Below are 12331 nucleotides of genomic sequence, written 5' to 3'. Positions count from 1 at the left end.
ATTCACCATCCTGTTGATAGTGTTCGCCCTCACTGCCCTGTTGGTATTCACCATCCTGTTGATAGTGTTCACCCTCACTGCCCTGTTGGTATTCACCGTCCTGGCGATATTCACCATTCTTCTGGTTGTCGCCATTCTCCCAGTGTTTCCCATCCTCGCGGTGTTCGCCATTCTGGTTCTCACCGTCCTCCCATTTGCCAGACGCGTCTGAAGATCCTTCGCCGTCTTGGTAGCGCCCCTGATCACTATCTGGGGTCACATACACAACGTGGAGTTCGCAATCGCAGTCAGGGCCATGATCTTCCTCTCGCTTGTGTACATGTGTGGCAGTAACATTGCCAGCCAATCCGGAGCTACCAAATCTGTTAGACTGAGAACACACACCGTTGGATTCTTGGGCATGTTATCTTACACTGGAGCAAGCCGAGTGCCAATTTGGACACGATAGGATACGTCCCATCTGTCCGCAGACGAACGCACAGCCATAGCGGCCGTGTGATCCACGGAGCCCAACAAGGCGGCTGCCACCGGCAGGAGCTTGCTGATAACGGCCATGTTGAAATAAACCAGTCGAGTAGGTTCTTATCCAGGCAGTTGATTACATTGATTAAACCAAGATTCGGACATCACAGGATTAAACGGTGATATTTATAAAACCGTTGAACAGCCATCACGACATCGTGTTTACATATGTTTTTGGTCAGTGTCACCATGGAATGAAAAAATGCTTGAATTGCATGAGCGTTTCATCGGCCAAAAAGGTTTACCAAAGGGGCGAGCCGTGTGCGGCGGTATTGAGGAATGTTGGGCCGCTTGCTGGCTGCAATGCTGTGCCACTCAGACGCGCCCGTCAACTGGTAAGTAAAACTATATCCCAAAATCTGCTTGCTAGCCGCATTCTCTCAACTTCTACGGGTTCATATGAAACAAAAGATTGCAACGGCCTGTGGAATCTTGGAACAAATTCGTTTTCACGATCTTCCAGTCATCCGATGCAAAGGAATCCAGATAAGATCCGATCGGTTTAGTCCAGGGGTAAGGCCGAACAACGAGGCGATCATTTTGAGTCTAATTTGACTCCGAATTTTTTTGGTAAATGTCTCTAAACGAGGCTCTATACGGCAAGATATTCCTCTTTGCTATTGTGTCTTTTAAAGTAAACAGAGTGCATTTTGCACAGCATAGAAGTGTGTTTAATAGTGGTGCCTGCAGCGTACACCTGATGTTGCGGCCTGGTGGCATTATACTGAGGACTGGTCTGACCTGCTCCATCTGACTTCAGCCATCTCTTTTGTTACCCTGAGTACATGTAGAAAATAAATTACTCGTGAACTATGCATTCGTAACTCGCATGGCTTCAAACTGTCCAGATACTCTCTCTCATCTATAATTAGATGGATCAATGGGTTACCGGAAAATAGGGAAGTTTCAATATTATGGGTATAGGGCTGAAGTACACAGTCAGGTAATGTAACCCTCTGTTCCCTCTACCGGTGATAGGGTAGGTTCCCAAGGTAATAAGCCTAGATCAACGGTTTTATGTTGGCAGACAAGACAGTAAGAAGTTTTGGGCAAAGTAGTCACAGACGAGTAGAGTTGCAATAATCAAGAAAGTCTGTACTAAGTCTTGATACTCGTCCTTTGTCGACGGCTGGCTATCCAAAGCGGCATAATCAGTGTAGAGAAACGAACTGCTATATGCAGTCGTTTTTGAAATCTCACTTGGACTTTCATCCTCATACCCGTGTGAATGAAACCGATTGTATTCTCCCGTGCTTACAGAACATAAGATCGGCATGAGACATAAAGGCTGTGCTCGCGTACCTGACTACTTCACCATACTCTCTGAGTAAATCCCCTTTTCGGTTCAAATCGTAACGACTAAGGATGAAACACCTGACAGTCATTCCAGAAACGTAATTGGCGAACATGATCACATGCCGGAAAATATGTCGCCATGTTCCAGGGCGAGATCCATGGTGGCCAGTCGAAGAAAGCGAAGGGGCTGGAAGAGGCAACTGTGGATCCAGGATCACCCAAACATGGCTCAGACACAGAAATGAAAACAGAAATGAGAGAATCTTTACCGCAAAATTGTCGATCTATTATTCACCGAGTTCCGCGTATCTTTAGTATCATCGCTCTTATACAGTGTCTTAGTAAGGGCAGTGTAAGCGACGCTAACACCATCTTTCTGTAATTGCTAGAGAGGCCAGTAGCTTGAAATGTTGCATTTCACTCGATGCAGTTGACGGGCCAAATGTTAAGCCTCAGTGATTTATGAAGGTACAGAAAGCAATATCTTCAGTTGACAATTAAATGTCATGGAATTTGAGATCTTGTATGCGTTTACAACAATGGACAATGATTATAACACTAGGCACCGATCCAGTAATGAGTTCAGAGTAGCCTGCATTCTCTCCAATTCAGCATACTTGCTACAGTCAGTACACATAGCCTACGGTATGTTTGACATGATAACTCAGACAGAGCTCCAGTTGCACCCCAGTCTCTGTCTAGAGTTTAGAGAAGATGTGATGTGGATAGAGGATGCTGTGAGCTACTTTGTCACTATGAACCGAGATTCCATAATTATCCGCGAGTATAAGGAGATTGCTCTATGTGCTTCTATGGCCTTCTAGCCCCATGGACTTTATTTATATTGTTACGCTGAAATGAAAGCCCGTTATCGCGAAGGGAGAGAAGACAGTAAAGGGAGATGGTCGAGGACGTCCAGGAGTCCAAGACAGTGTCTCGTAACCGTTGAGAGAAAAAACTCCGAGCCGTGCTCCCTTCTGTTCCCGGAACGATCTCCAACACCAGGAAATAAAGTGGACAAGTAGCAAGAGGTGGAAAGAATACAGCGCCGCCAATCACATGCAAAAGATAGTGGCAGACCGGCGTTGTTTTTCTTTCACCACATGAGTAGCTTCTGGCAGTACGACACCAGTTTATTGAGGCCTGTTTGTTGCAGCCTCTGGGAAGGCGGCTTCTAACGATTAAGATTGTGATTCAGAGCGAACCCCTTCAGATGGCGGGGATATTACTCTATATGAAGGGCATGATATGTCCGGCCAATCAGCGCTATACTGAATCAACTACGTCTAGTCAGCCAGCCACAAGGAGGCATACATTCTCCAAGAGTCGTCTCTGGAACGTTGCATTGATGTGACTCCCAAGGAACTACTAATACGGAGTAGAAATGTCTGGTTGCCTAATTCAGTAATCATTCCAATGACATGATTGCGCTAGCAGTTTTGTTTCAAATTTCTGCCACATATAGATTAGATAGTACGGAGGCGAAATAGAAGACACTGGATGTTGACAAGGTTTCAAAGAGTCAGTTCCCCTTCTTGACCCAGAGTCACCGCCGGCTTGCAAATGTCGACTTGGAAAGACCATTTTGATCATGACAATGGCAAAATGGAGAAACAGCAACGCGCGTGTGCCGTCCCTCCCTCATTATATGGATGCGCCGATCTGCGCTCAGTTCTACCCAACTAACGCCTATTGCACCATACTATAGCATCCAGCACTGGACGCCAAATCCATCTCATCATATATAGCCAGGGCATAAATACATTGAGCACGTTGGAGTGCGAGTCAAGCCAAAAAGCAAACCATGTTGTACAGGGAGCAGAGCATCTCGCCATTTACGCAACACCGCCGCTGCCGTGTCGGGGGCGCTTGCGGACACTGCCGGAGGAAGGGTGCATCTTTTCGTTGCGCTCCCTCTTGAGCTTGTCGTCCAAAACACGAGCTGCAAAAGATTAGCTTGACACCAGAAGAATGAGAATGAGAATGGTGGCAAAAACATACTGAGAATGTCGAAACCAAACTGGGGAAACTCCAGACACAAGGCCTTGAACTCGTCTTCGGCCTCGGACCGCAACGTATGTGACCTGGCAGCCCAGAAGCTGGCCACGGGTGCACGAATGGTTGTGTCGTCCAGGGCGGTGTTGGCATAGACGTAGCGCGCGTATGCAATCTCGCCCTTGACTGTTGAGTTGATGCAGTGGATCTTGGATGCCGATAGTGACTGGAGTGAAGTGACACCCCATTTCTGAGCCAAGGTATAGATCTTTGCGTGTTTGAGGAGCTGGACGCCCGAATCATCGACGGCCGGGATGCTGGGGTCGTGTTCGAGGGTTCTCTGGCCCAGCAGCTTGCGAGGGAAGTATTCGCCTGTGTAGAGAAACTCGAGGAAGCAGCCGACGGCATCAATGTCTTCGTCGGGGAGCTCAATGTGGCGAGGCTGAGAGATGCATAAGTTTAGCTTAATCTTCGTGACTCTCACAGCGGTGGAAAGAAAGCCCATACGCTACCATCCTCGGCAAACTTGTTGCAAATGTCTTCAAAGTACGGGCTGCCAACGAGGAATTCTTGATGCGCCGTGAGCAGCGTGGGTTCTTCTTTGCCAACCAGCAGAGTCACAACCGGGCTCATCAAGCTGCTGGCGAATGTCTTGCGCTCTTCCACCGGATCCGCATCGGCATCCTGCTCTTCTGAAGCCTCCATGTCTGCTAGAGGAGCACGTTCGCTGCTCTCGTCGGGCTTTTCCGACTCTGCGGGCTGTTGTGAATGTTCGGGCTCGTCCATTTCGACGTCATTTTGCGTGCTTGCGTCTTCGGGCGCTTTGTCAACCTCGTCGGAAGGCATCGTGAATGCGATTGCGCGCGGAAAGGCGGGATTCGAGAGTCAAGAAGCCGCCAATGCCCTTTTCTGTGTAGAATTGACCAGTTTCAGTAATAAATCACAGTCGACAAGAGGCTGCGTGACTGCGGTGAAGCTGCACAATGGAAAGCGAAATGTTGACCAAGGCGGAAGCTCTGTCGCGTCGCGCTCAGCTCTAAATTGAGTAGTACCTGCTGCTCGCTGTTGGCTAGTATGGCGACGCAAGTACCGGTAAATCCCCACAATAGCACCAGATGCGCAAACAGCTGCATGTATGTACAGTGTGATGTATCTATTTACCGCACAGTATTTATATCGACCGATCTTCTTATACGGAGTAACAAACACTCTAAATAGCATGATTACCTGTTAATTGATTTCGTTATGACTTATAGATACATATTCAAGTCCCTTAGAAGTTGAGAATGGCCCATTGACCATCATCTCAATCAATGACATGTTGTATTTCCCACATATACATGCATCAAGCAGACCAAGAGATGTAAGCCCATCAAGCCTCAAGCATCAAACATCAAACATCAAAGCATCAGGCCTCAAACTTGACCACAATGCCTGGCAATATCTCCAAAAACGATGGACTTCCCACGCTCCCCTGAAAAGCCAGCTTAATCTTGGGCCCGCTCTCCGATGCCACCCCCAACGTATGTCGTGCCTTTGCCGATGAATCCGGGGTGCTGAACGTCCACTCGTTCTCGCCCCTCGCGGCACTGTCAACGTCGTGAATAGCATCATAGACACCCTGTAGAGCAGACAATTGCTCCTGGGGCACGTTGAGCCTCACTCGAGAGACCCCGCGAGCACCAGAGGGATGCTGCGTTTGTGCCTTGTCCTCCTGATACGGCACCCTGTTGCTTCGTGGTGTTCTGTCTAGGCACCAAAAGGGTAAAATGCCTGGCTCTGGCTCATTGCCATTCTCATCCTGAGGAGCTCCAATCGCCCACTTCAAGACAACTCCGTCTGGTCTCGTCCGGCCACCGGGAACGGGATCCTTATACGTCAATCCCGCCTTTGCGTCTCTGACTCTCTGTTGTACGGCTCCAAAGTCGCTCTCATGAGGCAAGGTGTATGCCCAGTCCACAATGGTATTCTCCCGCTGACGGCCCCATCTGTGCTTTGCCTGCTCTTCGGGACTGATGCCTTCGGCGAACGCGATGAGTTCTATGTAAACGCCATCTTCAAAGAGAATCAGCTTGTTGAAAGTCTGGCCTCCAGCGTGAGTTCCTCCAGGGCTGACAACAAAGGAGTCCTTGAGGCGGTCGGGAAGTTGTAGCAAATCGCTGGCTGAGACGAGGATCACGATGTGGTCCAACGTCGGCTGCGGTGAGCCTGTGCTTGTCTGCTCAGACATGTCGGAAGATGTCACGATAGTAGAGGAAAGGGGAAAAAACAAATGTCTTTATCAAACTTAAGATCTCGACGCCTCAGTCAGCCTTTTGTTCTTCTTCTGTTCTGAGGGGCCGGAGATGTTAGTAATTGCACAGTCCGGTCGTTATGACGCCATGCGGGGCATTGCTGGTGTTTTGTTCGACCAAATGTCAAATCAATATCTCGTAAGCCGATGTCGGGTATCTCGCCTCCGGATGAGGAAGAAAGATTTGGCCTATTTTTGCAAAGTCATGTTCTTCTTAGACTCTTCTAGGTGGTCATGCAGAAAGGCAACGGGCGAAGGTGTGCAAAGAAAACATAAGATCTTCTGTGCCTGGTAGGCATCTACCCTATACTGAGCATGCTCTCGTCGGAAATTTACAATGTGCGCCTCTATTGTCAGGCGAAGGAGTTTGCATGTTCTGTGATCTCTTAAAACTATCAACTGCATACAAGAGATGGATTTCATTAGTATGGAGATATGTATGTACTGTCCAAGTTCAAGTCTAGTGATCTGTATTAGTTGACAAGCCGGCTCCATTGAGTATGTTATACTGATATGGACTGGCTCTGCGTGAGAAGCAAGACTCGTGGAAATACAAGATCCACTTGGGCTGTTTTGATTCAAACACTCCCTGATTTTCGTGGGAGAGACTAGGTCAAGAGTCATGACTGAGAGGAGGGGGATTGGCGACAAATGTTAATGTCTCACATCGATACACTGGACTGGGCATTGCACGCAAACAACTCATCGAGCTCCCTCCCACTCAGAACTTTGCAGAATACTCGTATGAGACTGAAGTAGTAAGACATAGTGGCTACGGGAACTAGCAAACTCTCCATGTTTTCAATGAACGGAACCAACAGAGACAATGGCAGCAACCGGGTTAGATGCACGAGGTGTCTAGCACCGCGTAGAGTTCAACCAACGGAATAGGATGCAAAAAGAACTGGCGGTCATTTATTTACTACTACATGTACTCACTTACCTGGTAGGTATTAGATACCAGGCTCCCTAAGTATCTGGTATTGTTACTACTAAGTACCTACTTTCTTCTAGCATCACTACTTTCTTCCAGTATCTGCTACTACAGCTATATTTCTCTGGTATCGGCTACCATAGCTATATTGCTTTACTATCTGCTATGACAGCTATGTAAGTGTTGTCCTCCGCTCTCGTCTCGAAGTAGTCGCCCCTCATCAGTCAAGTCTCTGCCAGTGTCTGATACCCAATTCTCCAAATGGCTGGCAGTAAACCACTTCTTTTGGCCCAACACACCGCGCCATGGCTCTTTGCTCGCGTTATTAGGAGACAATACCTGAATATTACTTCCAACCCACATTATTTACAAACCGCAAAGCGAAAGAACCATGCATACAGTTTGGCCCATCTATAAATTACGGCTGAATCTGCATAACTTGCTTTGTTTTCTTCGAAGATCCAACGCCCGCGCCCGCAGCGCCGCGCAGTGCCCGGCCCGTGTGTCCGGCCCCGGCCCCTCCTCCTCTGGGAGATTGAGCCGACACCCGCTCTGGTAGATCGGGTTCAAGATGTAGAAAATTGGGAGTCCCTTCTCGCACTCCTTTTCCATCGTCGTGTTCCCGGGAATTGCGAACGCCTTCGCGCCAGCTCTCACAGTCGCCGCGACCTTGGGATATTTTTCGGCGAAGTTGAACCAGCTCTGTGGAAGCCCGCATTCGTCGAATCCTGGCGTGGCCAGGAGAGCAACTGCCATCATAGCAGCTGATGGCGTTTCATCTTCGTCATGCAGGCTCCACTCACATACTAGATCGAAGACGTTGAAGATATTCTCCGCAATGATTGTGTGTTTTTCTGCGTCAGCTATGTCTAACCTAGGTCAGTCACTAAATCGAAAAGAATTCTACTCCCCGACTATGACGTACTGTGATAGGTATACGTAAGACGTGTCGTGTGATCTCTCCGGTTAGATTTCTTCTTAAGTGATGGTAATGCTGAAAATGAGGAAGAAGTTGTAGAATCGTGCGGGAGTAGAAACATTGGGCAAGAATTTTTTAATGATCCAGCACTGGCAAAACATTTAGAGCAAATCATGCACAAATGCGTCTTGATCTTATGCTTCCTTTGGTGAACATCTCGCTTATTCTTGGAAGAAAAAGTACGGCTGCATCCCGGATGACCGCATTGATAACGAGCGTGGACATGTCGATGGTGCTTTAGTTTTTTGAGTGTGGTGAATTGCTTGCCACAGCCTAAGAAATCGCAGACAAAAGTACTTCCCCTGCTTGTGTCGGTATGATGATGCATCTGCCACTCGTCTTGGGGATTACGAGGATACCGTGCTTTCTTTTCTTTCCTGGCTTTCTTTGACGATGATGATACACCTTCTCCTTTGCGACGCTTGCTCCTCATATGCCTTCCAAGATCTTTGGTAAGTTTCCCGCAAATTTCACAACGAGTACCATATGCCCAAAAACGAACGTCAATCCCGTCTTGTTCCAGCTCCTCATCAATATTTGTAACTGATGGGCGGTTGCTATGACAGTGCTGGCAGTGCGAGATCAACAGTCCAGCGTTTCTAAACGTCGCAGTACACTTAGCTAATACTAGAGAAACATATCTTTGGTAGCTGATACTAGAGAAACATATCTTTAGTAGCGGACACTAGAGAAATATAGATATACTAATAGCTATTATAGAAATATAGACATACTAATAGCTATTATAGAAATATAACTGTAATGGGGGATACTAGACAATTATTATTTAAGCATGCGGACTTTGCCATAGGATCGGTGTCTAGAGCTCTGAATATGAATCGAAAGGGATGGGGGAACTCAGTTAGTCCCATGTACTCTGGCCATCGCAAGTAGTGAGGCGTGTAGATGATTGTAGCAGCAAGACTCTGCTCAGGGACAGCCTGGTATGGCTCTTTCACTGCCTTTTTGATCTGGAAATATTTTTCCATTTGCATCTCCGTGTGCTCCATTATGCCTTGAAAAATAAAACAGCCGATTAGAGCCACCCGTCGATCAATAAGATCGCCGGGATATAGTTTGATGAATTCATCGAGGATACGGAGAAGCTCCGGAGGGAATTTTAGAGCCTCGACGGGGGGAAGACAGAATCTGAAGCCTGTAGGGCCTTGTTCCCGAGTGGACTGTGTTAGGAGACGAGTGTGACAAACGACGTCGCTTAAACGTTTGCCAGGATAAGCGGTTGGGTCAGCTGGAAACAGGCCTGAGACTGATGTACCGGCTCTGACGCCTTGCGGTTCATGAGGAGTGATAAGAGCTGGAGCGTTCAAAGCCTTTCCATTCTCGAGGTTGCGAATAAGCGTCTCGATTGCATCATTATAGTGGGCAAGTGCGTCTGGCGTGTTAAAGACGTCTTCGAGGGGGACACCAGAAACGAGTCTCTTGGCAGCTAGGAGGTTCTCTTTCACTGTCATGAGGTAATGAGGAATGATAGCTCTTCCGGTGGTGGTTGATGCCGGCTCGCTTTTGATTAAAAGTCCGCCGAGATTGTTCTCTGAGATTTGGTCGTGGGCTCTTCCCGCTACCCGGGTCTCGCCTTTTCGGGTTTTGGGCGTCTGCTGCCTCATGAAGGCTGGTGCTCTCATATCCATGGAGAACCCGATGTAGTAGGCTGTGACGATGGTTTTCCCGTCGGCATTCCTCTTGCCTCTCAACTCTTCCTTTAGTCTCTCCCAGTCTCTCTGGCCATCTTTGTTCGCCTTTCGGCTCGTCGCCTTGTCGACACCGTTGCCAAGAAAACAGCATCGGGCAATCACCTCGAAGGTGACGAGGTCACCATCATCAATGACTCGGATGGAGTTGGTATCTGAACTCGTGGATTTATGAGTTGTTTTGGATATGTCCGCCCAAGCGGAGGACAGAAAAACCGAGACCGAAAAGATTACATATGAACACCCCCGCGTTCAATTCTACATCTGTTCTTTAAATATCTACTATTATATTTATATTTCTCTAGTAACTGCTACTATATTTATATTCCTCTAGTAGCTACTACTATATCTATATTCCTCTAGTAGCTACTACTGTATCTATATTTCTCTAGTCGCTACTACTTTATTTATATTTTTATATTAACTGCTACTATAGCTACGTAGTCAAATTCAGTTGCTAGCCGAATACCTAGGCGTGATCTTATAAATCACTACGTAATAAGCTATGTGAGTGCTTATATTGCTGAACGTATGCATTTATTCGCTTTGTGCTGTCGCTTTCTTTGACCTCCGCTTGCCGTCGTTTCGACGAGGATGGCTCTCGTCGGGCTGATGACTTGTTTGCCACCGCCATCTCTGTCCCGGCCCTTGATCAGATGCCACGGTGGAGTGTCGACGGTGCTCATGTTGGCGAATGCACGTAGGGGCGTCGGACCTGGTGGTCTGAAAGCTTTTATGGCTCTTAGGGAGCGGCTTCGGCGTTTTCTTCTGCGCTCACTCTGGTTTGGATTGCGGCTTGTGCTGCGACTGTTAACTTTAACTGTAACTTTAACTTAGATGGTGCGGATATTTCAAAGATAAATACCTGTATAATCACAATGTCTTTTAATAAGATCGCTGGCAGACTGTTGCTCAAAGGGCTGTACTAAGTAAAGGGAGATAGATACTGCTCTCAGGATGATTCATCCTTTCTTCAGTAGGCCCTGGCGTTTTGTAACCTTTTGCTTGTAAGTTTGCGCAGACAGCTTTGCTAATCTTCCTTTTCGGTTCATTCAGTGGAAATATATGACAACAGGAGTGTGTCCAACTCCACATTGCCGAGTTCTAATAAGAATGAGTGTCCATTACTGGCAGGATGTTGCCGTTGCTCAATAATGGCGATGCGTAGATCCCTCACTTACCCATTAATCTAAAGAAAGACAGTGTCATCACCAACAGAGTAAACATAGAAAGTAAAAACAAAGACAGCAGTCATTAACAGACAAACCATGGGAAAATGCAGCAGGCGAAGGTGTGCAAATAAAAATCGCCTGTTCTATGTTCAATATGCCTCGTGTAAGCCTATGTACCCTGTAGCGTCGGATAATTGCGTACGTTTTGTCGGCGTGGAGAAATTTGCAGTTCTTTGCCTACAGTAGACAATTACAAAGTGATATAAGCATACTTTGTCCACGGAACTAAATATTAGATGATGAGCAAGTTGAAACGGTTGGCGTCAAGTATAGCGATAGCTTCAATTGCAAACTAGCTCATGCACCGAGGTGGTACCAGGTATGTGGTTTTGAATCCAAAATACCCGTCCACTATTAGGTACAAGGAAGAAATTAATTATTCCGAGTATTCATTGCCCATTTCGTGTAATTCAGTCTGAATAAATGGTTCCAGTCAAACGCTCCTATCTAGTTTATACGGACAGCCGAGGTATGAGAAACACTTCCTATGGCGCCTCTCGTTGTACGGGCAAGCCCAATTGCTGCCAACTTTCATGGCAAGTGAAGTAGATCTTGTATACTTGATCTTATCTTCCTTGTCTTTTATTGAGATCTTATCTATGCAACTGGAACCACTGCCGGATCTCGCTTTCGCACATCGTGGCAACATGGATCATGAGATAAGATGCGACATTCGTACGAGAGGTGGGGCGATGATCATATCAAGAAGTCGTGGCTGAGCAGCGGGAGATCGGCGGTGATGCATCGTATTTTTTAAATGTATTGTAGTATTCGGAGTGCTCCGTACGGAGTAGATCATTCTTATTTCCTTGAATTCAAGTTGTTAAGCTTAAAGTAGAAACTTCAACAGGCTTGCCATCTGTTTGCTCTGCTCAGACTGTGTCGTATTGGGCGGCTTTGCTTGCGATGCACAAAACCTCGTATTCTGGCAACACTTCCGGCTTGGCTTATCAAATCGGCTCATCGCTCACATCGCCAAGGAAGAAATCCTCCGACAGGCGCCTTTCTTGCTTCTACACCGCCAAGGTTCCACCATTCCAAAGCCATGACCTGGGCATCCTTGGCGATGTTGACTCGGAAGTTACGGTACGAGTATGCTACGAGTGCATATAATTCGTGTGGCCCAGCGGCGTGTTGGGTGAGTGACACAACATCTTCACTTGACCCCCAACGTTGAGAACACCGCCGAAGCAACAGCTGGCTTGGTCTAGCCTTGAGCTACGGCTATACCGGTGACTGGACAAGAAATCGGTATCGGTTCTCCCGAGCAAGCAGGTCACAGGTCACTCCCTTCTTATGATGGGAATAGCTAGCACTTCGTCCAACGACGCTGTCCGGCCGCTACTCAAACGGGAATACGAACGGAAATCA

At 47.4% G+C, this 12331-nt stretch overlaps 4 protein-coding genes across 4 annotated transcripts; all 4 read right to left on the bottom strand.

Moving 5' to 3' along the window:
• Positions 1-6: 6 nt before the first annotated feature.
• V8C40DRAFT_266708 (uncharacterized protein) lies at positions 7-555 on the bottom strand (the record flags this gene model as incomplete). The annotated part of the gene is made up of 2 exons (XM_083219780.1): positions 7-353; positions 413-555. Coding segments are annotated over 2 exons (490 nt in total), but the record flags the coding sequence as incomplete, so codon positions are not given.
• Positions 556-3061: 2506 nt separating this feature from the next.
• On the bottom strand, positions 3062-4882 carry V8C40DRAFT_247448 (BTB/POZ domain-containing protein). The gene is made up of 3 exons (XM_083216328.1): positions 4321-4882; positions 3820-4255; positions 3062-3760 (listed from the first exon to the last, which is right to left on the bottom strand). Exons 1-3 carry the CDS (start codon positions 4657-4659, stop codon positions 3654-3656), a joined length of 882 nt encoding a protein of 293 aa, XP_083072844.1. The 5' UTR covers positions 4660-4882; the 3' UTR covers positions 3062-3653.
• Positions 4883-4991: 109 nt separating this feature from the next.
• Positions 4992-6489, bottom strand: V8C40DRAFT_247447 (VOC family protein). The gene has a single exon (XM_083216327.1). It carries the CDS (start codon positions 6041-6043, stop codon positions 5222-5224), a length of 822 nt encoding a protein of 273 aa, XP_083072843.1. The 5' UTR covers positions 6044-6489; the 3' UTR covers positions 4992-5221.
• Positions 6490-7451: 962 nt separating this feature from the next.
• On the bottom strand, positions 7452-10414 carry V8C40DRAFT_279917 (uncharacterized protein; the record flags this gene model as incomplete). The annotated part of the gene is made up of 4 exons (XM_083221310.1): positions 7452-7903; positions 7966-8108; positions 8896-9883; positions 10297-10414. 4 exons carry the CDS (start codon positions 10412-10414, stop codon positions 7452-7454), a joined length of 1701 nt encoding a protein of 566 aa, XP_083072842.1.
• Between the last annotated feature and the right edge of the window lie 1917 nt (positions 10415-12331).

This window comes from Trichoderma camerunense (assembly GCF_050948025.1).
Source record: "Trichoderma camerunense strain CBS 138272 chromosome Unknown V8C40scaffold_10, whole genome shotgun sequence".
In the NCBI taxonomy this organism is placed as follows: domain Eukaryota; kingdom Fungi; phylum Ascomycota; class Sordariomycetes; order Hypocreales; family Hypocreaceae; genus Trichoderma; species Trichoderma camerunense.
This window is presented reverse-complemented; position numbering and strand designations above follow the sequence as displayed.